The 26,812-nt window shown below is 36.2% G+C and overlaps 4 protein-coding genes and 1 long non-coding RNA gene across 7 annotated transcripts; 2 read left to right on the top strand and 3 right to left on the bottom strand.

The window, feature by feature from the left end:
- Positions 1 to 250: 250 nt before the first annotated feature.
- LOC117912443 (probable pectinesterase/pectinesterase inhibitor 51) lies at positions 251 to 2,904 on the top strand. Its single transcript, XM_034827018.1, has 2 exons — positions 251 to 1,588; positions 1,994 to 2,904. Exons 1-2 carry the CDS (start codon positions 553 to 555, stop codon positions 2,677 to 2,679), a joined length of 1,722 nt encoding a protein of 573 aa, XP_034682909.1. The 5' UTR covers positions 251 to 552; the 3' UTR covers positions 2,680 to 2,904.
- Positions 2,905 to 4,415: 1,511 nt separating this feature from the next.
- Positions 4,416 to 5,004, bottom strand: LOC117912444. The gene is made up of 2 exons (XR_004651012.1): positions 4,916 to 5,004; positions 4,416 to 4,691 (listed from the first exon to the last, which is right to left on the bottom strand). It is a non-coding gene; the product is annotated as an uncharacterized LOC117912444 (long non-coding RNA).
- Positions 5,005 to 5,072: 68 nt separating this feature from the next.
- On the top strand, positions 5,073 to 7,320 carry LOC117912442 (probable pectinesterase/pectinesterase inhibitor 51). The gene is made up of 2 exons (XM_034827017.1): positions 5,073 to 6,132; positions 6,498 to 7,320. The coding sequence occupies exons 1-2, from the start codon at positions 5,094 to 5,096 to the stop codon at positions 7,181 to 7,183; spliced, it is 1,725 nt and encodes a 574-aa protein (XP_034682908.1). The 5' UTR covers positions 5,073 to 5,093; the 3' UTR covers positions 7,184 to 7,320.
- Positions 7,321 to 9,278: 1,958 nt separating this feature from the next.
- Positions 9,279 to 13,860, bottom strand: LOC117912316 (UDP-glucuronate:xylan alpha-glucuronosyltransferase 1). Of its 3 annotated transcripts, none has more exons than XM_034826860.1 (5): positions 13,663 to 13,860; positions 13,229 to 13,326; positions 11,371 to 11,571; positions 10,600 to 11,210; positions 9,279 to 10,400 (listed from the first exon to the last, which is right to left on the bottom strand). In XM_034826860.1, exons 2-5 carry the CDS (start codon positions 13,291 to 13,293, stop codon positions 9,373 to 9,375), a joined length of 1,905 nt encoding a protein of 634 aa, XP_034682751.1. In that variant the 5' UTR covers positions 13,294 to 13,326; positions 13,663 to 13,860; the 3' UTR covers positions 9,279 to 9,372. The 3 variants fall into 3 exon arrangements, with proteins under 3 accessions (XP_034682751.1, XP_034682749.1, XP_034682752.1); XM_034826858.1 differs by having other exon boundaries at positions 10,600 to 11,228; positions 13,663 to 13,859; XM_034826861.1 differs by lacking the exons at positions 13,229 to 13,326; positions 13,663 to 13,860 and having other exon boundaries at positions 10,600 to 11,248; positions 11,371 to 11,452.
- A 4,743-nt stretch (positions 13,861 to 18,603) lies between these two features.
- Positions 18,604 to 23,785, bottom strand: LOC117912141 (50S ribosomal protein L17-like). Its single transcript, XM_034826627.1, has 6 exons — positions 23,667 to 23,785; positions 23,512 to 23,566; positions 20,864 to 20,914; positions 19,696 to 19,787; positions 19,543 to 19,620; positions 18,604 to 19,079 (listed from the first exon to the last, which is right to left on the bottom strand). The coding sequence occupies exons 1-6, from the start codon at positions 23,720 to 23,722 to the stop codon at positions 18,929 to 18,931; spliced, it is 483 nt and encodes a 160-aa protein (XP_034682518.1). The 5' UTR covers positions 23,723 to 23,785; the 3' UTR covers positions 18,604 to 18,928.
- Positions 23,786 to 26,812: the final 3,027 nt, after the last annotated feature.

The raw sequence follows: 26,812 nt of genomic DNA, 5'->3' as shown, positions 1-26,812 counted from the left end.
TTCTAAATATATAAGCCATTGTCATTTTATATGAAAATTTCTACTTTGAAGAAAATCAAAATAAACATTTATCTCTCTTCTCATATTCATTTTGCCTTCAATCATTCAAATTAAAATCCTAGCGTGTACTCCAAGCCCTCCATATGGTTACAGTGTCCATCCAATGAGCCTCTGATTTACTTGAAAATGATCAAAGTACACGCTTTAAGTTGGAAAGCGACGAGAGGATGCAAGATGGGAAAGCATTGACTTGGGTCAAGATGGGAAAGCATTGACTTGGGTCTTTCCCTCTGTGAGTTCTCACTCTTCTGAATCAGAGAGAGAGCGGGAGGGAGAGAGGTGCGGTGGTGCAGGTATGAGGCACAACATACAGACCTGGTGGTAAGTGGCTTGGCTTTACCTGCTTTACATTCCACGCCCAATTAATGCTACCAACCACAGAATCGACACTGCTATCTTCACAACCGTGAGAGGCCACCTGTGACTTCCATTCCTCCCAATCTCTTCTTCTCTAATATTCTCTACAATCCAAACCCCATTTCCACTATCATCATGCACTCCAGAAACCCTATAAAACCCCACTCCTCTAAAGTCCTTATCCTCTCCGTGGCTTCTATCCTCCTTCTCGCTCTTCTCTCCTTCCTCCTCTTCTTCTCCCTCTCATCCGCCTCTCACCACCATAGCCCTCGCCACTCCCCCCCGCATTTCCCCCAACCCATCACCCCCAGGCCCTCCACCGCCTCTGTTCCTCCCCAGATCCACCAGGCCTGCGCCGCTACGCGTTACCCAGAAACCTGCGACGCCTCTCTGATCGCATCCAATCGGGTCCCTCCCGACCCCAAGCCCATCGATGTCATCCAATCAGCCTTATGGGTCTCCTTGGAGAATCTCAAGACGGCGCAGTCCATGGTGAAGGACATCCTGGACGCATCCGCAGGGAACCAGAATCGGACGACGGCGGCGAAGAACTGCCTGGAGGTGTTGCATAACTCCGAGTACCGGATCTTATCGACAATGGAGGCTCTGCCACATGGGAAGATCAAGGACGCGAGGACCTGGATGAGCGCGGCTCTACTATACCAGTACGCTTGCTGGTCAGCGTTGACGTTCGTCAACGACACTCAACAGGTGAACAAAACGATATCGTTTTTAGATTCCCTCCTTGGGCTAAGCAGCAACGGTCTAAGCATGATGGCATCTTACGAAAATTTCGGGAATGACATCGGGTCCTGGAGGCCCCCCAAAACAGAGCGCGACGGCTTCTGGGAGCCTTCCGGGTCGAGTGAAGGATCCGGATTAGGGTTTAAAGGCGGAGTTCCTACTGGTCTTCGACCGGACGCCACGGTGTGCAAGGCCGCCAACGGGTGCTACAAGACGGTGCAGGAAGCGGTGGACGCCGCGCCGGCTAACGCCGGAGACCGGAAGTTCGTGATTCGGATCCGAGAAGGGGTCTATGAGGAGACGGTTCGGGTGCCGTTGGAAAAAAAGAACGTGGTGTTTTTGGGAGATGGGATGGGCAAAACGGTAATTACGGGATCGTTGAATGTGGGCCAGCCTGGAATTTCCACCTACAACACAGCGACTGTCGGTAAGTCGTAAAGTTGTTTGTGTGATATTAATCGGACGGTGACTGCTTGAATTTCCGAAGTTGAGTCTTTTCTGATTTGAGCCAATGACATCTGAACACGTATGGTAATCCATTAATAAAATGTAGAAGTAGGAACACTCTATTTTAGCCCAACTATGATGGGAGAAAGCGTGTGATATTTAATTATTATTACATAGTAATAGGTTATTTTATTATTAAAATCCTCAAGGGTCTGAAATTATAGGACGTTTGTTGGTTTGAAACTTACGTATGGGAATTCAAGAGTAGGACCCACACTATGGTGCTGACACGTGAGCCAACATGCACGCTGTTTTCTTTGTTTCCTTGATCCTAACTTCCTAAGGCGTTGTGGGTCCTATTGATCAACTGTTGATCATGGCACAGGTGTAAGTGGTGATGGGTTCATGGCCAGTGGTCTCACATTCCAAAACACAGCCGGTCCTGACGCCCACCAAGCTGTAGCTTTCAGATCAGGTAGCGATTTATCAGTGATTGAGAACTGTGAATTCTTAGGCAATCAAGACACTCTCTACGCTGAATCCCTTCGCCAGTTCTACAAATCATGCAACATCCAAGGCAACGTGGACTTCATCTTCGGCAACTCCGCTTCAATCTTCCAAGACTGCCTCATCCTAATCCGCCCCAGGCAACTCAACCCAGAAAAGGGGGAGAACAACGCTGTGACAGCACATAGTAGAACAGACCCTGCCCAAACCACAGGCTTTGTTTTCCAAAATTGTGTGGTCAATGGCACCGACGACTACATGAAGTTGTACTACAGCAACCCTAAAGTACACAAGAACTTCTTGGGGAGGCCATGGAAGGAGTTTTCAAGGACTGTTTTTATCCAGTGTTTGTTGGAGGCTCTTGTCACACCACAAGGGTGGCTGCCATGGAGTGGTGACTTTGCATTAGAAACACTTTATTATGGGGAATTCAACAATTCTGGATTGGGAGCTAATTTGTCTGCAAGAGTAACATGGAGTAGCCAGATTCCTGCTCAGCACATAAACATGTATTCGGTACAGAATTTCATTCAAGGTAATGAGTGGATTCCTACAACTTCTTGATTAGTAACACCGGCCACACTAGTAGAAATAGATTCATCTGAGAGGGAGGTTTAGATCCCTTCACAGAGATAGAAGCTTTTAGTCCATGTTGTACTCAAACTATTAATAGAGGAGAGAAATTTCAAAGTTTCAGCCACGTATATCTTTTCTTCCTTTTAGGGTTTTACTTCCCTTCCAAGTGTTAACATGCATTTTTTAATGAATAATACTTGTCTTGCTTAAACAGAGTGGATATAGTCCATTTCATTCCCACACCGTTCTACTTTTCTTCATTACTTTGAAATCTATGATGTAGCGATTCTTAGTAGCCTGCCATTACGGTCTCCATACACGGTTTGGTTGAATGTGTGGCAGAGTCACTGTTGAAGCAACATGTTTTTGCTTCAATGGCCATTCATACAGCTGATCAGTATATGCTTTTCTCCCAAGAAATTGTGACCAAAACTTAAAGTCATGAAAAAATCGCTTTCACTCAACAAACTTACGGCCACGCTATCAAAGGGGCATGGCGACTTTGCTAATGACTTTGACTCGCGGACAAGATACTATGTTAATGATTTATGACTAGCATGAAGTTATTAAATCAATTTTGAATTTCTCTAATGACAACACTTTCATGAATCTTCTTGTTCAATGTAGATGTTTGAATGATTCATGAATCTCAAACTTGCTTCTTTGCCAACAAATACCAACTGATTTTGACAATGTGAGCTCAATATGGATTCATTTATGACTAGATAGATCTTTTGTAACAACTCTAAATAGGGCATTTTGATTATAAATGTAAGAACAAATGAACGAATGCTTTGTAATTGCTTTGATTGATAGTCATGATCAAGCGTGACTGTGTCCACATCACAACCTATAGTGGCAGCCCATCCACTGGCCGTAGCACATGTCTAACACTATGCTGTTAGCATTTCTATTTCTACACGCTTATGGTTGCTGTTAGCATGTCTAACACTATGGCACCCATCCAAAGGCAAAGTCACAGTTTTTAAAGAGTAATATTGATATTATAAAAGTTTTATACATAAAAAAACTTCTTGAACAAGTCAAAATAGAATTTCTATAAGAAGCAATATTTTTTAGGTTTTTATATTAAGTTTTTTTCAAAGCATATATTTTTCAACAACATTAGTCAAAAAAACATAAAAGTTTTATCAAGTTTGAAAAAGAGTTTTTGATTTTTCAAAAGTTAATCCAACAAACAAGACTCTGTATTTATCTTGGTCTTACTTTTGATACCTACTTTGGTTTTGAGGAGCTACTTTTATTATTCAAGAAACTCCAATGATGATGAACATTTCTCTCTCTAAACTCATTCACCGTGATTGATTCTTAGAAAGTACTAAAAAAACATTTAAAAAATTATTTTCTTATGCTTTATGGTCTTATAAAAACCATAGTAAAAAAAAAAAAAATCAAATATAATTAAAACTGGTTACAAACTTATACGTTTTTAAATTATTTAATTCTTATAATAAAAAATTTTAAAACAAATAAATAATTTATTAACTATATATATATATATATTCACTTTCCTCGTCATTTTATTTTTAATCTCTATTTTCTTTTGCTTATATTTTCCTAGTAACCAAACATATCTCTTCATCTATTCTAGTGAGTTGTAAGTCTAGTAGGCTGGTGTTCTTTTTCTTTAAAAAAAAAAAAATACTTATAACGCATATAGCAGATCACATTTTTGTATTTATATTACAATTAAATACAATATCACTTACCTTAGTGTGCTTTCCACTGTATGCCACTGACTCTCTTGATTGTCTCTACAACTTAAGATATCCAAGATTCCGTAGTGGTCTAGTTCTTGTTCCAAACTATACCGGCCAATTTCATTCCAATTCCTAGACAGATTACATTAGTTGCAACTCGCATTATCTTAATTTTAATTGCTCTCTTCTCATATTCATTTTGCCTTCACCCACTCAGATTAAAATCCAAGTAGCGTAGACTCCAAGCCCTCCATATGATCGAACGAGCCTCTGATTTACCTGAAAATGACCAAAATACGCGCATTAAGTTGGAAAGCGATGAAAGGATAAGAGATGGGAAAGCATTGACAAAGTCAATTTAAAGGGCGGGTTTATGGTTCTCTGGAAAACAGCCTCTGTCCCCTAATTGTTGGGTCTTTCCCTTTGTGAGTTCTGAGTCAGGGAGAGAGAGGGAGGGAGGCAGGTAGGTGGTGCAGGTATGAGGCACAACCCAAAATACAGACCTAGTGGTAAGTGGCTTGGTTTTATCTGCTTTACATTCCACGCCCAATCAATGCTGCCAATAACAGAATCACCGATTTCTATCTTCACACCCGTGAGAGGCCACCCGTGACTTCCATTCCTCCTAGTCTCTTCTTCTCTAATATTCGCTACAATCCAAACCCCATTTCCACTATCATCATGCACTCCAGAAAGCCTATAAAGCCCCACTCCTTCTCTAAGTTCCTTATCCTCTCCATGGCTTCTCTCTTCCTTCTCGCTCTTCTCTCCCTCCTCCTCTTCTTCTCCCTCTCCTCCGCCTCTCACCACCATAGCCCTCGCCACTCCCCCCCGCATTTCCCCCAACCCATCACCCCCAAGCCCTCCACCGCCTCTGTTCCTCCCCAGATCCACCAGGCCTGCGCCGCTACGCGTTACCCAGAAACCTGCGAGGCCTCTCTGATCGCTTCCAATCGGGTCCCTCCCGATCCCAAGCCCATCGATGTCATCCAATCAGCCTTATGGGTCTCCTTGGAGAATCTCAAGACGGCGCAGTCCATGGTAAAGGACATCCTGGACGCATCCGCAGGGAACCTGAATCGGACGACGGCGGCGAAGAACTGCCTGGAGGTGTTGCATAACTCCGAGTACCGGATCTCATCGACGATGGAGGCTCTGCCACATGGGAAGATCAAGGACGCGAGGGCCTGGGTGAGCGCGGCTCTACTATACCAGTACGATTGCTGGTCGGCTTTGAAGTACGCCAACGACACTCAACAGGTGAACAAAACGATGTCGTTTTTAGACTCCCTTCTTGGGCTGAGCAGCAATGGTCTAAGCATGATGGCATCTTACGATATTTTCGGGAACGACATCGGGTCCTGGAGGCCCCCCAAAACGGAGCGAGACGGCTTCTGGGAGCCTTCCGGGTTGGGCGAAGAATCCGGATTGGGGGTCAAAGGCGGAGTTCCGACTGGTCTTCCGGCGGACGCCACCGTGTGCAAGGACGGCAACGGGTGCTACAAGACGGTGCAGGAAGCGGTGGACGCCGCGCCGGCTAACGCCGGAGACCGGAAGTTCGTGATTCGGATTCGAGAAGGGGTCTATGAGGAGACGGTTCGGGTGCCGTTGGAAAAAAAGAACGTGGTGTTTTTGGGAGATGGGATGGGTAAAACGGTAATTACGGGATCGTTGAATGTGGGCCAGCCTGGAATTTCCACCTACAACACAGCCACTGTCGGTAAGTCGTAAGTTGTTTGGGTGATATTAATCGACTACTTGAATTTCCGATGGTCTTTTCTGATTTTAGCCAATGGCATCTAGCCACGTAGGGCAGGCAGTAATCAAATGTAGAAGTAGGAACACTATATGTTGGAGAAAGCGTGTGATATTTATTTATTATTCATAGTAGTAGGTTATTTTAGTTATTATTAAAATTGTGATGAATGATAGGACGTTAGTTGGTTTGAAACTTACGTATGGGAATTCACGAGTAGGACCCACACTATGGTGCTGACACGTGGGCCAACATGCACGCTGTTTTCTTTGTTTCCTTGCTCCTAACTCCCCTATTGATCAATCGAATGGTGTTTGATCATGGCACAGGTGTGAGTGGTGATGGGTTCATGGCCAGTGGTCTTACATTCCAAAACACAGCCGGTCCTGATGCCCACCAAGCTGTAGCTTTCAGATCAGGTAGCGATTTATCAGTGATTGAGAACTGTGAATTCTTAGGCAATCAAGACACTCTCTACGCTCACTCCCTTCGCCAGTTCTACAAATCATGCAACATCCAAGGCAACGTGGACTTCATCTTTGGCAACTCCGCATCAATCTTCCAAGACTGCCTCATCCTAATCCGCCCCAGGCAACTCAAACCAGAAAAAGGGGAGAACAACGCTGTGACAGCACATGGTAGAACAGACCCTGCCCAAACCACAGGCTTTGTTTTCCAAAATTGTGTGGTCAATGGCACCGACGACTACATGAAATTGTACTACAGCAACCCTAAAGTACACAAGAACTTCTTGGGGAGGCCATGGAAGGAGTTTTCAAGGACTGTTTTTATCCGGTGCTTCTTGGAGCCTCTTGTCACACCACAAGGGTGGCTGCCATGGAGTGGTGACTTTGCATTAAAAACACTTTATTATGGGGAATTCAACAATTCTGGATTGGGAGCTAGTTTGTCTGCAAGAGTAACATGGAGTAGCCAGATTCCTGCTCAGCACTTAAACACGTATTCAGTACAGAATTTCATTCAAGGTAATGGGTGGATTCCTACAACTTCTTGATTAGTAGCATCGGCTACATTTGTAGAAATAGATTATCTGAGAGGGAGGTTTAGATCCCTTCATAGTGATAGAAGCTTTTAGTCCATGTTGTACTCAAACTATTAATAGAGGAGAAATTTCAAAGTTTCTGCCACGTATATCTTTTCTTCCTTCTAGGGTTTTACTTCCCTTCCAAGTGATAACATGCATTTTTTAATGAATAAGGCTTGTCTTGCTTAAACAGAGTGGATATAGTCCATTTCATTCCCACACCATGACTGTGACTCAATTATTTTTGACGTCTGAAGTTGAACATTACGGTATGTATACACTGGTTCATGTAGCAGTCATGTTTCCACATCTATGTCCTTTAGGACGCTTTTTAAGTGAAAAAATTTGCAGAAGAAATGATTTTCACATGCTTTATCATTGAGACTTTATGTTATAAAGTTCTACTTTTCTTCATCACTTTGAAATCTATGGTGTAGCGATACTTTAGTCCCTTGCCATAACGGTCTCCATACAAGGTTTGGTTGAATGTGTGGCAGAGTCACTGTTGAAGCAACAAGTTTTTGCTTTAATGGCCGTTCATACAGCTCAGTATATGCTTTTCTCCCAAGAAATTGTGACCAAAACTTAAGCCATGAAAAAATCGCTTTCACTCAGCAAACTTACAGTCATACTATCAAAGGGGAATGGCGACTTTGCTAATGACTTTGGCGGACATGATACTATGCTTGTGAGGAAAACAGGGGAGTTGCATAATTTGAGCGGGTCATGTGGTGACAGATTTCCATAGACTCAAAAGTATCATTATCTCTTGACTTTGTCCTTGAAGACTTGTAGAGCGAGTTGGAAAGGAGGTGACCTTCAAAGTGTTACCGGGTGCCTCTGTTCGAGATGAATGGTTCAGGCATTTTGCCAGTTCACATACACTGCCCCTCAAGGGGCCATCTAAGGTTGTGTTGCTGAAGGGCAACTTTGGCTTTTACTGCTATATGATTGTGCTTAGAAAAGGCCAAAGACATTGTCATACTTTATTCAACGATATAATTCTCACTTTCACATGAGGCTATGCGAGTAAAAGAAGATTAGGCCTCTCTGTCTCCTGCTGTCACGAGGCAGTAAATGTCAAATTTGATTTTGATGTACAAGGCCCTTTTTTGTTCAGATGTTCCCCGACTTTCTTATTCTTGGAGCCTAGTTGCAGTGGTTTTCTCTTCCTAGATACAATTGCCTGATACAGAACACTGATCCAATGTCTAAAGCTCGTATTCTAGCAAGAGAAGATCATTCTTCTTACACTGTATTTTGTCTAGATTTCTTGAAAGTTCTTTCTAAGGACCACTCTGTCCTGTGTAAATATTGTTTACTTTAGACTCAATAAGCCTGCAACTTTAAAAAATGTTTGTACAATCAAGAGAAGTCTTCTAGGAATAGTGTTAAGAACTCCTTCAAGTACAATGTTTTTGTTGTGTCCCATTGGATTATGAGGGCAGTCCAACATCGAGATCAAGAATTGGTTTTGATACAATTGTATAATGACCCACTCCATCCTATATAGATATTATCTTTTGGATTCAATAGACCCTCATAATTAATACAGTTAAAAAAGTCTACTACATAAATATAATACTAGTAACTTCTTCCCTGAACCATATGAGATACCACAGCTTCACATAAAAAATTCGAGAAACCAAATCCTATGCCAAAACATCATAGTGGCAAATCACATGGTATCCACTTCCATCATAGTGCTCTTACCCACTTTGCTCTTCAAGTTTATCTGTCATATTCATTTATTTGTTTGTTTGTCGTCTAAAGTATTGTCTGAACATTGTGGCTTACAGTCATTGATGGCTAGCGTTTCAATGCCCACTACATCTAACTTCCACATTCATCCATAAAGTCATAGTGGGACTCCCATTATAGAGTACTTAGGCACATGTAGTTCCATGGCTACAAGTAGAAATGGAAAGAAGAGTTTTCTTTTATAAGATGATTCTCAACTCTGATACAAAGCCGTAAATGAATCAGCCTCAGAGGCATCTAAGGTGATGAAAACTACTATCCCCAGTTCTCAGAATCGGGTCTAAGACATATTTATGCGTATGAATAAGATAACAACAACAACAAAAAATGAATCCATTTTCCAGAACTCGTGTCATTTACAAAAGTAAATATGGTGAGAAAAGGAAAAATGCAACTCACTAGCCAGAAAGAGATGCCATGGTGATTGCAGGTGGTGTTGGAGTGAAAATTTCATCGTCTGTCCAATTTGTCTCGCCCCAGTGCCGTAACATGCCCTTCCAGGAGCATAAGTTGTCAATACACTTGTGCAAACGACGATCGTTTATTTTGATTCTCCAATGTCCATCACTGTAGTTTGCTTTCTCAGCCTGCCTCCTGTCCCATTCTAATCCTGCCTTTTGCTTAGACCCCAACATGCAAAACTGCTGCAGTTGTTCTGGCATTGCATCATGCACTCTCCACCACCTAGTGTGAGCAACATCACTTGCAAACTCTTGAAATATGTCCGAATTCCAGTTACAATCATAGTCCCTGTAGCACAGCCATGGCTTTAAACCCAGATAGTGAAGGACATAAAGAATTGGAGGCTCAGCTCCAAAAAGATGAGTTTTCATTTGTTTCTTCTCTTCCTCGTCACCAATCCAGAAATGCTTCAAGAAATTCATGTGTCTTGGAATCCTATGCCACCATGTGAAGATTTCATTCAGGTACCCCTGGTCTCCACCATTGTAGGACTCAATCTCATTGATGTGATCCATCAAAAGCTGGAATGTGCAGTTTGATGGCTCAACCACCATTACACCAGAGTTGAATAGAGAGCCATTGTTTCCTGTTGCAGAGATTTCTGGCATCCCAAACAAGAAATCAATATTCCTTAGCACAAGCAAATCTGCATCAATAAAAATGATCTTATCATAGTCTGTCAGCTGCCATAAGCGGAACTTGCTGTAGTTCCATTCATTGTAAGCATCCTTTTCAGCTTTTGGGTTCCTGATCCTTTGGATTGTCCTGATTTTCCACCCAGCTGCCTCAAGTCCACTTCTGTGGTAATCACTGATTGTCTCATCGACAAGTATCACAAGGTCTCGGGTGGACCCTGCCAAACGAATACTTTGGGCTGCTGCTATAGCTCCACACACATAGACATGAGCAGAATGCAGGATTGTTGCATATGCTTCTCTACGAACATCTCCAGAGTAAACCCGCTCTGATTCAAGAGATCATAGACATTAGTATTAGTGACTTTTATAGAGCAAAAACTGAAGTTGAGTAATAATTTTAAGGAGCATGAAGGAGAAACCAGAACTCTTTAGATGAGTATCTATCAGCTCCATTTGCGTACATTGGAAGAAAATTTTCAAGCTTATAATGCTCAAAGGGATTGAAGTTATGGGATTGTAACTGACCTTTGACCTTGAGTGGAACTGCAAGTTCGCATGACCCAACTGGGAGTTGGACCTTTTCCCTCAGTACATTCAAATTTGGTTTGTATAACCATGTATTCCCTTCACGGGCAGCAAGTTCCTTGCAAGTAAACAAGTTTGGTATTGGAAAACAGCTGGTAATAAACAGCAAATGCACAGGGTAATTGCCTTTGGCAGAGGCTGCAAGCTGTGCTGCCGCCAGCTGCAAGTGCAACCGAGCAATGTCTCTGGACCAGTTTCCTTCATTCCGGCAGGGGAGCTTCACAGCAATAAGATCAAGCCGTTTTTTCGGGGCTTCAAGCTTTGGCAGCAATGGGCAAATGGGGACTTCATCTTCTTCTTCCTCATCAATCCACTCCGGATATAAGGTATCCCATGTCACATTTTTTTCAGCGTAGTCCAGGTGCAGAACAATGTGACTTGTTTGGGGAATAAGCTGCTTCCAATTATTGACTTCAGTCTTATTGAAGTTTAGAAGACCAATTCCCTGATATTGATTCATGTCAACGAGCTGATCAATGACTTTTGAGATATCATCCCAATTAACATCTAAATCCGATATATACCGTGGATCTGAACCACCCCATATCCACCTGTTAACAAAACTTGGCCTGCATTCCATTAAACAATACTGGTTTGGCATGCAAAAGAACAATTTTCCCCATTTAAAAGGTAAACCCAAGCAACAAAATAACAAATTCCCATAAAATTATTCAAAAACAAAGCACGAGCAGAAGGGGAACAAACACTTACCGGGAGTTAGCGTGTGATATATGGTCATTACAAACAGCTGGAGAGTAGAAGAGTGTAATAAAAGTGCCACATACAATTATAACTAGTACCAGCTTCAATGCAGGAAACTTGCATTTTGTGCTCCTGTCTTGTATGGGGATGTGAAAGGGCTTCTCATCTTTAACTTTACTCCTCTGTGACCTTCTTTTGTATGTATCTTCACTGATTCAAGTAGGTGTTTAAGAAAAAATCAGTAGACGTTAATGGAGACACAAGACAAGCAAAGGGTAAGAAGATCACCAAGCCAACTGTTAGCGGCGAAAATCGCTGGTGTAACAGAAAAATGCCTATGAAATAGCAAACAATTCCTAGTTTTAATATCCGTGTCTAATTTTAACTGGGAACTGTGTTTATGCACATAGAAGTGTAGGAACAGGTATAAATGTCAACATCTGGATTAGGAGAACAAGCCCATTCACAAATATTGCTGCATATTTTGATTTGGAACTTATATTGTAAGTAATGTCATGTTTCTCAATCATGCAGGAGATCAGTAGAAGATCGATAAAAATGTGCAACTAGTAGAAGAACCATTCATTTCAGTGGCCTCGTTAATATATGCATGAGGTTAACAAAAGGCCATGCCTGAATTCTTTTTTCATATGGATGGAATGAAGGCACCATTTTCAAATGCCATATGCTTATTGTCTTCATTGAAACATTTTTGAGGCTACAGTTGACAGTTACAAATCTTCTTTAGCTGATCATTACTTCCTTGATACTCTACATGTAGCTTTCAAGAAAAGATCCAGGAACAGGATGATGAATCTCAACAATAAATTTGGGTGAGACTTGACTGAAATCTACTAAGAGAGACAGCTCTTAGCCAACAAACCACCTGTTATAAACACCAAAAACATGACTAAATCCGAAAGAAAGCATCTCATCTTCTAAGATGTCTTTTCCAGGTCCCCTAAAATATGGTAATTGACCAAGGCAAAGAAAACAAGTTTAGGCTCCATTTATCAAATCTTTGCAAACAAGAAGCAATCTCTCATGCCAGTTCTTCAATTCAACATAAGAAAATATTTTTGTTTCTACCATGAGTGGATCATCTTTGTTCAGAGCTTTGATCTGTGCTTTAAGGAGAAGATTAATGGATAATACAACCACAAAAGGAAAAAAATTAGAGATTTGAAGATGCCTACTTTTAAAGCAATAGAAGTAGACGACAAAAATGTCACTTTGGAACCATAAGCTTAAGGTCCAACGCTGGAATCACAACCACCCAAACCAAGTTGACATCATGATGTAATATCTAATAATCAAATCAATGACAAATCACTCAAAGGACAACAAAAATAGAACAACAATTTTATATTTTAAATAGTAATAAAAAAAAAATATGACTAATCCCAACTTCATTCACTTTTGGTAAAGTATTTGGACTAAATACATTTAAAGTGTGTTTGATAATGATTTTAAAAAATATTTCTAATATTTTTAACACTTGAATAAAACACTTCCTAAAATCACTATCAAACGGGCTCTTAGTGACCGTTTTGGTAAAAAATTTATCAAATATTTTTCTTTTTATTTTCATTTATCTCCTATTTGATTTAAAATAACGTGATCTCAAAACCCAAGGAATGTGAGTGAAATTTACCCATCCCAAACCCATAAAGAAACTGCTGCATGATAATGCAATCTAAACTTGACAGAAATAGAGGATTCCTGGAGGCAAATTTTGAAGATCTACTTCCAAATGGTGATCTTGGTTTTAATTGAAGGGTGAAGTTATGGATAGTAACTGAAAGAAGAAACCATATTTCTGATTATAATGGATTCAAGCCCATTGGTAGACGGTGAAGAAACTTACATAGATACAGATAGCCGTTGTCTAGCCTCAATTGGGCTCTGCGTTGAACCCATTGCTCCTCTCATCTCTACCTCTTAGAAGCAGCAGAAAAGCAGCATCTGATCCACCACAATATACAAACAGAAATCATGAATTGAACAGGTCCAAGAAATTGGAATAAAACATACTGTCTTTATTGTGGAGTCCATGGTACATTAAATGAAAGAAGAAAGGACAAAAAAAACAACAACCCATAAGGAAAGAGCTAAAGAAGAAACAGAGGAAGATTTAAACATAGGGAAATAAATTGATAAAACAGGAGAATGAATAGTATTTAAGTCATCTCAAAGAACGAAGCTATGAAACTCAAGCAGAAATGTTAAGAACCCAGAAACCAAATTGTATTGAAAGGAAAAAAAAAAAAGAAAAAACAGATATCAGAAATGAAAACCTACCAAAACACCATTAATGCAGAGGGAGAGAGAAACACAACGTGGAAGAAAGAAGAGATGTTGCAGACAGAAACCAAATGGAAGAAAGAAGAAAAAGAGAGGAGAGGTGTTGAGAAAGAAGGTGAGAAAGAGACAGCAGACCAGTGATCTGTCTTGAGCTCCGCACAAAGGTGGTGGTGGTGGTGGTGTGAAGGAGGCACACTCAAGTGAGGAAGGAGCCTCAACAATATAGAGAGAGATAGAGCTAACGTCCTTTTAAATTTACCTTTCCATTTTTCATTATATATTCGTATCTAAATTCTACATTGGGAATTCTCTTTCTAATTCATCACCGACCTTCTTTATAAAATAAAATAAAATAAAATAAAATTGTGGGGTTTCTTTACTTATGCTTGTGTGGCTTGGAGTATAGAAATCTTCATGGAAACAAAATTATATATATATATATATATATATATATATATAATATATATATATATATATATATATATTCTCAATTTGAACATTTAGCGGTATTTGTTTGTTTTTTTAATTCTAAATACAACTTAAAATTAAATAGTATTTAACCGTATTAAGAATTAATTTATTTTTTTTAATATTTTATTTTTATTAAGTATTAATAAGTAAAGAAAAATCAATGTTTTCCTTTTAATATTTAGAAAAAATTAAATATTTTTTATTTATGAATTTTTTTTTTCCTAAAATAAGTAATAAATCAATAAAAAATAAAATAAATAAATAATCTAAAATCAGAAAGCAATTTATTTTCAACAAAAAAATTAAAAAAACAACCACCTTACATCATTCAAAAGAATATATGACATAGAATTGTAATATATCTTCTGAGATCAATTTTATTTTTTACTTTTTTTTAAAAAAATAACATTTTGTTTTTCATTTTAAAAGGAAGAAATGCATTTGCTATCGTAAGTCTAACTTGAAATTATGGTAATTTTTTATGGGTTTAAAAATTATTATCTCAAATCAAAATATGCTATAAATCAAAATTTAATAATATGAGATAAACTTATTTTTTTAAATAAATATAAATAATTATTTTTTATTTTAAAATTTAAAATAAAAATATATACAAACCATACATTAAATTTTTGTTAATGATTTAATCTTTTTATAAAAGTGTCATAAAAGATAATTAAGAAAATCTAATAACTTGTTTGATAACTGTTTTTAAAAGCAATTTTCCTAAAACAAAAAATCAAGAAAACAACTTTGACAACCAAAAATTGTTTTTAAATAATATCTTTTAGTTGTTTTATGTTGTTTTTACTTATTTTGTAATGACCATTTTAAAAAATATTTATACAAACATGTAAAATGATTAAAAATAAAATATTAGATAGAAAAAAATATTTTTAAAACATATTTAAAAATAGATTAAAAATGTTTTAAGTTTCTAAATAGACTTTTGTTTTACAAAATATCACATAATAGTTTTGAAAAACTATTCTCAAAAATTGTTTTTCACAATTTTTTTTAAAAACAATTATCCTACAGACCCTAAATTTCTAATACGATCTAAGATTAAGATAATTAAGGTCATTGAAGATTAAGAAGAGTTTTCATTCTATAAGCTCTTATAAAAATCAAATTAAATACAAAAAAAAAAAAGTATTTTCTTTTAATAATATTATTGATAGTGTGTTATATAGAAAAATAATAATATTTGAAAAAAAAAATCTATTAAATATTATTCTAAAAATTATTTCATGACATTCTCTAAAGAAAAAAAAAAATCTATTGATAGTGTGTTTCTTTTTTTTTTCTTTTTTTTTTTGTAAATTACTAATTTTTATAAATAAAAAAAAAGGAAACATTAAAAAAAAGGTTATTTGATTAAAAGATCATTAAAAACCTAATTTTAAAAATTTATCCCTTTATATTATTTTAACAAAAAAAATACTTTTTTATTTTATAAAAATAACTTTTTTTTAAAACATATACATAAATACTTGAAATAGTTAAAGATATTTATATTAAAAATGTTACTTTTCAAATATTGAAAAATGGTTAAATTCACAAATGCGAATTAATTCTTAAAAACAATACGTCACAATGACTTGTAATCAAATTTTAAATTAAAAGGATGACCATAATTTCAAGTTTTGTGTGCATTTTTTCCTTTGAAAAAATAGAAAAAGATGATTGCTATGATTGTGTAAAGATTACTAGATTTGGTTGAGGAAAAAGAAAGATGGGTTGAACTAGTTGATGGTAGAGGTCCCATCTCACTTACCAACTAAACAACACTGACCAATCATTATTTTCTTAGGCCAACATTAGAATTTTAATGCCCTACCCTATTTTGTAAGTCAAATTTATAAAGATACTTATTAATTTATTTTTTTTCTTAGGGACAATGTTGCCCCTATTTAAGGGTTGTTTTTGCCCTAAACATAATGGTAGATTTGGTAGTTCACTAGCTTGCCTTTGGCCTAAGAAGTGGGTACCCTTTCCTTTTTTTTCATTATTTTATTGGTAATGATAATAGAGGTCTGTCCATCTTGAACGAATGGACAGATAAAGTGTCACTGGTTGACCCACGTAGATAACCACTAAATTCCAAGTTTCTATTTTCATTTTTTATTTTTTCATTAATTTTATTTTTATTTTCTTAATATTTAAGTAATAGTAATTATGGTGTTGTATAGGTTTAAGGGTCTTTTCAAGGACTGTTTCACCAAACACAATAGGCAATATGAACAATAAAATCAAATGAAATATATATTTCATTTTTTTAAAATAATAATATTCCCATATTTCGAATTTTAAAGTATGCATCTTTATTTAAATGCAAAAAGTGACATTTTTAAAATCTACTCACAGTCCAAATTGATCAAAAAAATAAAAAAGATTTAAGGCTTATTTGATAAAATAAATGGAAATATTAGGGTTTGTTTGTTTTGAAACAGCTATGAAAAACAATTTTTTAAAATTATTATTTGGTATTTTATCAAACAAAAATTTTTTTAGAAACATTTTTAATATTTTAAAATATGTTTTAAAAATAATTTATAATTTTAATGTTTTATTTTTAATTATTTTACATGTTTATATAATTATTTAAAAATAATAATTTAAAATATGTTATCATAAAACGCTTTATGTGTTGTTTTTAAAAAATAGAAAACAAAAAACAGTTGTTAGTTGTCAAACATATTTATCTAATTTTTTGTGTTATGGAGAACAAAAAATTGTTTTTGAAAATGCTTATCAAAGATCTTAGGTTTTCAAAATTATTTTTGGTTCGTGTAAAAAAAAAAAGGATATTAAAAATGTATATATTATGACGTTTTTTGTAATGAAACAAAGAAAAGTCTTTTTAACTTGTTCTAAAACATTTTTTTTTAAAAAAAAAAAAAAAATCAATTCCAAGTTTTTATTTTATATCTTTAAAAAAAAAATCCATGGGAAATAATTAAGGAACACTTTCTCATGGAAATCACACGTTTATTATCCAAAATAGGAACAACAGAAAGCTAGGTATAATTACAAGTGAGTTGATAGTGAAGCAAGGATGGAGCTTTTTGATAATATCACTTCCATCATCATTTTAAAACTTCTTAACAGGTAATTGTGAGAGCGAAGCAAATAATTAAAATCCCAAATAAAGTTGGGAGCCGGCCAGACGGCTGAAGGAGGGTGTTGCTGGCTTTGGATTGAAGTAAATCAGAGAAGGAGAGGTGGTTAAAGGAAATAGTAATCATGGGTGATTAATGATAATGGATTAGACTTGTGAGGTTAAGAAACGATTTTTCAAGTATAAGAAAATGAAGCAATGTGGGGAAGAGAAGAAGACAGAGAGAAGGTGGGACTTCGTTATATGATTGAAGCCTTGCACCAGTCGCTACGTATCTCACTGCTACTCCATCTCCCATCTCTTCTCCATTAATCCATGCATAGAACTTCCAGAAAGTATTCTGTTGTTGGCTGTATCTTGTCTTTCCAGACAAGGCTGAAAATGGACTTGACCAGACCATACCATATGATGTGGAGACGCCTGACTTACATGCATCCTGTACTTTGTATTGAAAGCAAAGCAACCAAAAGCCGAAGCTTCAAACGCTTTTCTCTGGTCATGACTCATGACTCATGATTCAGGTCTTTGTGATACCAACAAATCATGTCTCACTGGCCTTTCCTGTACTTCAGTCTATCCTGGGTATCATTTTTTTTAAGGAGGTTCTGGTCCTTTGGACCACTTGATGTTGTAAAATAATACTTGGGACCCAACCAAATGGATATTATGGTTATTTCATATTTGATCAGCGGCATGTTTGGATCCTACTTCCACGCTCCAAAGCTATATTTGATTTTCAAAGAATACCCAGAAAAAATATATACCAAAAACAAGTTATTTTCTCGAGTTTCATTTTACCATAGAAAATAATGAAAAAAATTCCAATACAATTGTAATTAATTAAAAATTTATGTATTTTAAAATTATTTAATTCTTACATTAGAGAGGAAAAATAAGCGAATTGGATTTAAAATAACATAAAAATGATAATTTATTAATTTTAAAAAACTTTCATTCTATTTTCTTTCCCTCAATTTTTCTAGAGCCAAACACAGCCCAAAGATTATGGCTGTTTACAAACCGTGGGGAATGAGTCTCAACTTGCAAGCTAAGCTTTTATTTATCAAAAGCTTAACAATGTATTTGTGACGCTCACCAGCTCACCAAATTTCATGTTTGACATGCAGCTACCTCAGCTCCTTCCTCAATCCTGGACATGCTTTGCATTCAAGGGGGGCCTCCCTTTCACCAGCCACTGGATGGGGTGGGTTTGGCATCAACAACCCGCAAAATCAGCACTGCATCTTCTCATTCCTGTAGATTTGTTTGCTATCCACAACCAAAACCCCAACACTTGGACCACAACCCAATCTCAAACTTTGAAAAGAATCCAACTGGATCAATTCTGTGCAAAATATTCTGGATGTATAACAAGCTTAATCAGATAAACCAGTCACAACTTATTAATGACACTCAAGAACATGCTAATGTCTTCCGAGAAAGCCACAGGGTTCATCTCCATATTTTATAGCCCTATCAATCCAAATCCAAACATGCTACCGATCTGCACTGCACTAATCCCCATTTATGTTCTCACAATGGCTGATCAGGGAACAGAGATTGATACATTGCCATGAATGGCAATCCCCATAAACTTAATTGAAGCACAGGTTTCAGCCATGTGCTAAGGAAAGAATGGAACAAAATCTTATTACAAGCCATCAACTCATTTCAAATCTCAGGATCAGAGCTCTTATCCTCCTTAGGGGGAGCAAACTGCTTGCAGAGACGGGATCTTGTCCAGGGATCCAAGGGCACTCTCTGTGGTGGCTGAGGTGTTGCAGGTTTTGACTGTCTAAGCTCATTCTCTCTATCTATAAACCTGTTCACATGAGTAAACATATAATTAAAACAAGGAGACATCAACAAAGGCCAAACAGGGTACATCAATGGAAATATTGGATAAGCGAAAAACTTCAGAGGACAGAATTCCTCACTTCTTTTATTATTGCTGTAGTTATTAATGTCAAGCCTCGGAAAAGCACATTAATAACAGTGTTTGTCCAAGTTTTTTCAAAAAATAATTTACAAAGACTATTTTGCATAGATAACATACTTTCAAATACGTATTATATAAAATTTCATAATTTCTTGATCATTATGTTTGTAACACAACCATTTTGATGAATATTATATCCTCATTAGTCATTACATTAATAGTTATAATCATTATTTAGAAAAGAAATATTGTAACATCTTCTAAACATCATTCGAAAGACACTAGTGTCAGACAGATGCTTGACTCCTAAAAAACAATCGGAATAACAAGTCAAATACAATCTTACTCAATATAGGCCATTGGTGCAGCATCACCAACTCGTATGCGAGTTCGAAGTAATCTTGTATATCCGCCAGCTCTATCTCTGAAACAGAGAATGCCTATCCAATATTACAACCATACAAAAGAAGACTGAAAAAGCAACAGGTTTAAGATTCACTTGTATCTATAAGCCAGTTCAGTGAATAGCTTGTGAATGACATCATCCCCTCGCACAAAGGCTGCTGCACGCCTTGCAGCACAAAGAGAACCCTGTAATAATTTCAAGAGGGAATAAAAATAATTTGCTTAATAAACAAAGCTGTCCCCAATAAGAAAAAGAAATAGAAAAAACCAAGCACTAGGCACTCACTACCTCAAAACCCCAAAAGGGACATGAAAAGAAAAAGAAAAGAAAGGAAAGAAAGAAAAGGAGAAAAATAAAACAAAAAGAAAGAATTATTGGACAGAGCTCCCCTCTTGGCTAAGTGGATTTGGGCTTCCTATTAACAGGAAACCACACCATCCCTCACACCATCCTTAATGGCCTGATCAAGGAAATAAACTGCCAAAAGGCTCTCTGATTGATTGAGAACCAAGATTAGACAATAGAAAATCTCCATTGAGAATAACTTAGGGATCCCAACAGAAGAAGCCACTTCAAACCCTTTAAAAAGAATAAAATCTCTGCTTTTACAGCCACTACAAATCCTTAGACTAAAGAGTAATCTCAAACAATGATACTGCTGTGACCCCTATAACACCTCCAATGCCCTTCTGGCTGGAGCACAAAGAGAACAACCATCAAAATTAAGCATAGAAACCCCACAAAAGGAATCCACTGAAAAATAACCCTTCTTATTCTCCGGTTTTTCCCAAGAAAGTAGCCCCCTGGTGCACAGGAAGTTGCTAAACAAAATGTTTGAAATTTTCCAATGAGTTTTAGAGCTACAAAGAAGAGAGAAAAAGAGGGGGTTCTGTACTCACATTATTTGGCATTTCCTATCTGTTCTTAAAAACTCTAGTAATCCTTTCTAACCGGAAGGAATAGTAGTTTTACCTTTAATTATATAACCATCCCAAAAGAAATTAGGGATTGAAATGTTTCTAGGCTCAACCTTAATAATGGTTAGTGAAATACAAAAAACTTGTCTAATAAAAAAATTCAGTTTAAATTCTAATAAATTTTTAGCCTCCAAGAAATTGGGACTTTGACCTTTTTCAAGGCATCTATTAATCTATTATCTTCAATTTGGCTATCCAAAAAAAATGTTCAAGGCTCAACCCACTCAAAAATAATATCCAGAAAAACACAAGAAAAACCCCCCAAAAAAATGTGCTAACCATACCTCTTTTCCAAGTTGTACCATGTTATCAGCAAGCCGCCGGATCTCTTTAGCCTGAAATTGCAAAATCAAAGAAACAAACATGTTTCCATCATACAAATTTCCAAATTTGAAACTTATTGAAATTTAAAATAATGCAAATTACTATTATTATGAATTTTTTTTTAATTATATATACACACAGGCACCTATGAAAGAAGAAAGTAAACATGTTGCCTATTATAAAGCTTTCCTGATTTGAAATCTGTCCAAATTTGAAATAGTGAGATATCCCTTTTTCTTTTTTCTTTTTTTCAATTTTTGAGAAATACAACAGTCATTGGCTGGGCCAACATAGAAGACCTTGAAGCAGGTCCGGCAGAATTATTTTGAACTTGCACCTGCTTCAGAGACAGGAATTGGTTAAGCTGAAACTCCTCTATAACCCCATTAACAATCTCATGTAGATTATGATGAGGCCCTGAGCCCTGTCCATTTCTGCAGTGCTCACTGGTTTCACACCTTGCATGTGTGACCACCAACTTGAACCATGCAGACCATTTCGAGTGTTTTGAAAGGAAGTCTATTCCCACTTTGGAAGCCTTACCACAGCCTCTCTTCTGCCTTTCTAACAGCAAGCTTCTTTTAAACTGAGTTCAAATCCTACCTAGAAATCTTCAGAAATCATTCTCCTTGCTTCCCAATCCCCAAAATGGAGAAGGGGCACTTGGATTTTTCTTCTCATTCAACACTGGTAAGGTTGGCTTGACCCTGATAAATGGTGAAAACATCAAGAATGAGCATCATATTGTTTGCAACATCTCTAAGCTCTTAGGTAATGACCTCACTGAACCCAGTTCTACAACCCCACAAGCACTTGGGATTAAAACAATGGTCTGAATTCCAGCAGACTTGGAAAGGAGCATGGTTCAAAGACACAGTATCACCAAAGCAACTCTCTACAAAAGGAAATCTCTTTGGATTTTTTCCAGCCTTGAGCTTACCTTTCTCAAGAGGACAAATAATAACATGAACTAAATTGGCAGGTTAGAAAAAGTACTTTTTATTAGAGATAGTCCTCCTTTTTTGATAGGTACTATTGCTTCCACATAGCAAGCTATTTCTGAAATCTTTGCTCCACCACATCCCACACTCACCATCATCTAAAAGGGGCTCCCAAATGATAGAAGATAACTAGTGGGGAGGGTACCCACACATTACAACCTAGAACCCAAGCAAGGTCCTCAACATTAGCAACCCTATATATATTATGCTAACTCATAAAAAACTAATCTATACTATATTTTTTAAACAATAACTATATCATTTTTCTTGGCTAAAATTTGTTAATTTTGTAGCACAATGTCTCAACAAAATATGAAACAAATGTTTTACACATTATAAGAAAGAATTTTATTGATAAATTAATGCCTAAGAAAGGATATCATTGGAAAATAAAAAAGCACCATAGAATAAGTAATTTCCAAGTTCAAAGTTGCAACTTCATATATGGATATGGGTATAAATAATTAATGACAATTTTATTTAAATTAATAAATTAAATTATATAACTACATATAGTAAAATTAAATAATAATATTTTGAAAATACTTTTAAATATTTATCTCTATTTATTTTCAATTATGTATAAATTATTATTATAAATTAATCTGAATGCATTCTTTTATGGGTATTCAAATAATGTTACATGTAATATAATTTTATTTATGAGTTCTTTTAAAACCCTTTTAGAAGTTTTAAGCTTTCAAACCAGTATATTTTGTCTATCATCTAATACCAATCCAAGATGTCAAGTTTGATGTGCCTCAGTGAGATGTCAAGGTTGATGTGCCTCACAACCTCCCAAGTCAATGAGTGATGCTGTGACTTTAAACCATGACTCACAGTCATTAGCAAATTCTCACACACAGTGGTGTTGGTCATCGAGCAATCAAATGCTCAAGTTCTCAAAACAGCTGCAACTATCACCATATCCTGATCCAAACCACTCCTTGCATGCATATTTCAGTTTTCAGTTCCCAAACCCCACCTTAGTTTCAGTTCTAATCCCCAAAAAATCAATACCCATAAAAAGAAAATGCCTCAAATCTCCAAACCCAGGTTAAATCCCCACTCACAAAAAAACCCCCAAAACCAAGAAAGCCCCTCGCCCTTCTCTATAAATTCAAATCCACTACATTCAACCAAACAAAAAACACAAAACAAAACAAAACAGAGTCTCAAACCCCCATCATGCCCATACTTTCAGATATCACAAATAACATATCTGAGTTATCAACAGCACACAGCACAGCAATATCAATCCAAAAAATAGGATATTTGAAATTACATACAGACCAGTCCTGACGGAAGCATGACACCACACTGGTCCGGAGACGCACCCCCGAAGTAAAAATCCGCGGGTACTGTTAATTTTCTGGGAAAGTGACAGATAACTTTGGGAAATTTTCCCCGGAAAAACAAACACAAATCCCTACTATCTATCAGGCGAAGTGAGAAACTACAGAGAGAAGAGAGATGGGGAAGGTTTGTTTCTGTGACTTGATTACCAAAATGTATTCAACATCAAGCTCGTCTTCCATCGCTTGACATTTTCACGGCAAACAAACAAAGATGTAAACAAAAAACATTGAAAGAGGAAGCGGTTTTACCTTGGCAACGGTGGTTTCAATGCGCTCGTGCTTCACCAGCTGCGACACCATTGTTCTGAAGGCATAAAATAAGGAAGAAAATTTTAAAAACACTACATTCAGTCCGTACGGCTGGTAAAACCCAAGATTTGGAAAACTTATAATTGAATTGAAACCTGAGCATGGACATTCTATGGCCAGTAGGCCGACCAAGCTTTCTGAACTTCGTCATGGCGATGAGAGATTTGGAAAGAGAGAATCCCTTGGTCTGATGTGGGAATGATTCTGAAACCGAGTCTAGAGAAACAAGAGAGATAAACCCTAACTCAGAACTACAGCTTGCTAAACCTTACTGGGTCTGGGCTTCGTCACCTGGCCCACTGGAAACAATTTGGGTTGGGCCTATTGATTGCGTCAAAATTGATGGTTGCAAATGATTTAATTGTCCGCATAATTATACCCATTTGTAGACTGTTCTCTAAAATAGATTTTTTGTCCATTCAAAACTTAAAACAATTTTCTAACTCAACCAACCTATTAAAAAAGAAATATTTGGTTAAAATGATAAGATAATCCCTAAATTGTGAATTTAACATTTTTCATATTTTTTTACTTGAAAAGCAATCAATTTTTGACATAAATATCTTTCATTATTTCAAATATTTACATATAGGTTTTCAAAGAAAATAATAAGGGTATTTTTATCAAAATTAGATTAAAAAAATGGGCAGAGGATTAAATTTCTAAAATTAGGTTTTCTTGCACTCTTTTAATCAAATAACCTGTTAAAAAACTTCTAACATTTTTTTTATTAAAATATTCTAAGCAACAATAAATATTTTGCAGATTTTTTTATTATATATATGTTCAATAAAAATCTTAATCAAGAAAAATATATTCCCAGAGAATCTCACATTTTGGAAGAAATTTATAAATCAATGACATGATTTTGGGATTTGAATTGAATCAACTTAAAGCTTTGTTATTTTATCATTGTTCTCCTTTATGATCATATTTAAAATATTTTTATTTTTTTTGAAGTATCCAAATTTACCCACCATTATAAGAATATGATAAAGTGGCAACAATAACAATCATTTGTGCTTGCTACCTTGTTTCTCAATTACAATAAGAAAATGAAATCAGAGAAATACACACAATATTTAGCTTACAAATAGTATATGTCAAGTTTTAGTTAAAAAATTACTACAATTATAAATTTCTCCAATATATGTTCTTAGGACTATCCAAGATGACACATCATCTCAATCTTAAGAGATATCATGGTAAGTTAGAGTATGTCATTTGATCACATAATAGGAGCATCTACAACTTAAGGATGATAGAAGTAATTTTAAGAGGCTAATAGTTTTCACCTTATTAAATTATAAATACCAGTTCATGGGGAGACTGTATATAATAGATAATATGTCATGAACCCGAACACTTGGTGTTTCATTATAATATATATAGAGTATTGAAAATGTAGTTAACTATTTGTAGTAAGATATTGAGTTAATTTCATAAATGAATTCTGAGGGAGTTGATACTATCCTATGGGTCCCAATAATTCCCACTCAAGCTCATAGTCCTTGATGATACAGTTTATAAGGGTTGGGTGAGTTTTTAGTTGTGAGTTTTTAATTCATTTATGTGCATAAGAGCATTTTCTTAATTATAGAAGGTTACATAGAGGTAAGTGAACAGTATCTCTAGACTGAACTAATTGATTAATTGAAATCTTGTTAGGTTAATTAAACAATAAATACCTTTCTAGGCTAGATTAAGTGACCTAAGCCCATGGTGGGTTTTAAGTCACTTAAGCTTAGTAAGAAACTTACAAATACCCCTCTTAAGGATTAGGGTTTTAATCTAGTCACTCTCTTCTTTTAGTCTAGAGAAAGAACTCTAGTCTCTAACCTAGAGATTTCCACCAACTCTATTCCTAGACTCAAGGAGAAGTTATTGGGTAGAAGACTTTTGTATTTATGAGATCATCTACAAATTTAGAGCTTTCTATATGACCAAGTATTAATATAGGAACATCCAAATTATAGGTATGACACTATTCTCTAGATATTTGGTATCTATTTTGGTTTTAATACCAAGTTTTCTATTGTGCTCAGAACTAGAGAAACCTAAGATAAGATTGCAGACACCCTAATAATCCAAGGCTTAAGAACAAAATAATCTCAAATTCCCAATACAACTAATAAAAGTTTAATAGCTTATTTAGTTCCTTAAAGGCATGAGGAGTATATAGCATCAAGCTTATTAAAAGCCAACCTGAGTCTTGGGTCTATTGTTTTAACTTATGATTGAGTCGGTGGATTTTCCTTCTTGAGCATACTTGTTCTTTTTTATTTAGTTGAGTTGCTTGATTGCTATTTATTTATTTATGTATTGGTTGCAATAATAAACTTAGGTACTAAATCTGTTAAATCCTCATCTAGGTTAACATATTTATGCGCCTTAATAAAAAATTCCTCTATATGGACTATTTTTTATTTTTATTATGCAATGACTTTTACAAATCTAAGTTAGTTGCTATCCCCCCATTTAAAGGTCATCTTTGTTATAATGTCATCATAACTTTCTATTTGCACCAAGGCTATAGTAAACCTCGTAACATAATTTCTGATTCTTCCCCCTCCATCTTCACATTAAAGAGTGAATCCATGTCCCACATTTGTCATTAAGAACATAAATACTATAAGACAATTACCATGCACAAATATGAGAAAGATGATACCAAACCATTTGGTAAATCATAGAACCACACTAGTGTGGGTCCATGTAAATTAGATGGACATACTTTGTAAAGTAAAGATTCAGTACTTTCCCTACAATAAAACCATCAGCTACTAGAAGTACATTAGGTAGTCCATGGGTTCCCATACTATCATACATTTGAAACTTTAGAAACATACACCTAAGTGGTAGGCTCTTTAACTTCCAATGTCTCCTTGAAGAAAGGGCTACTAGTATCATCCATTATTGTCTTGAGCTAATTAAGTTATATTTCTTGAGTAGTTTTCTCTTTAAATAAGCAAATCATCTCATTGAAAACCAATTTATCTTCTTCAACTAAGGGGTGGGGAATCCCCTTTGATGTGATCACCTCTGCTCCACATGTAGCATTGATAAAACTAATAGCGACATAAATCATCTAACACTTTACGACTACCTTAGATCTTTATCATCCTTGCTTGAAGCTTCATTCCTCTGAAGAAGTGATTGAACTTACTACTCAAATTGAATCTATTGATGCTCTAGTCGAGTTTGTAAGTAATGAAATGGATTACTCTGAGTTGAAACCTGC

This window comes from Vitis riparia, chromosome 4 (genome assembly GCF_004353265.1).
Source record: "Vitis riparia cultivar Riparia Gloire de Montpellier isolate 1030 chromosome 4, EGFV_Vit.rip_1.0, whole genome shotgun sequence".
In the NCBI taxonomy this organism is placed as follows: domain Eukaryota; kingdom Viridiplantae; phylum Streptophyta; class Magnoliopsida; order Vitales; family Vitaceae; genus Vitis; species Vitis riparia.
This window is presented reverse-complemented; position numbering and strand designations above follow the sequence as displayed.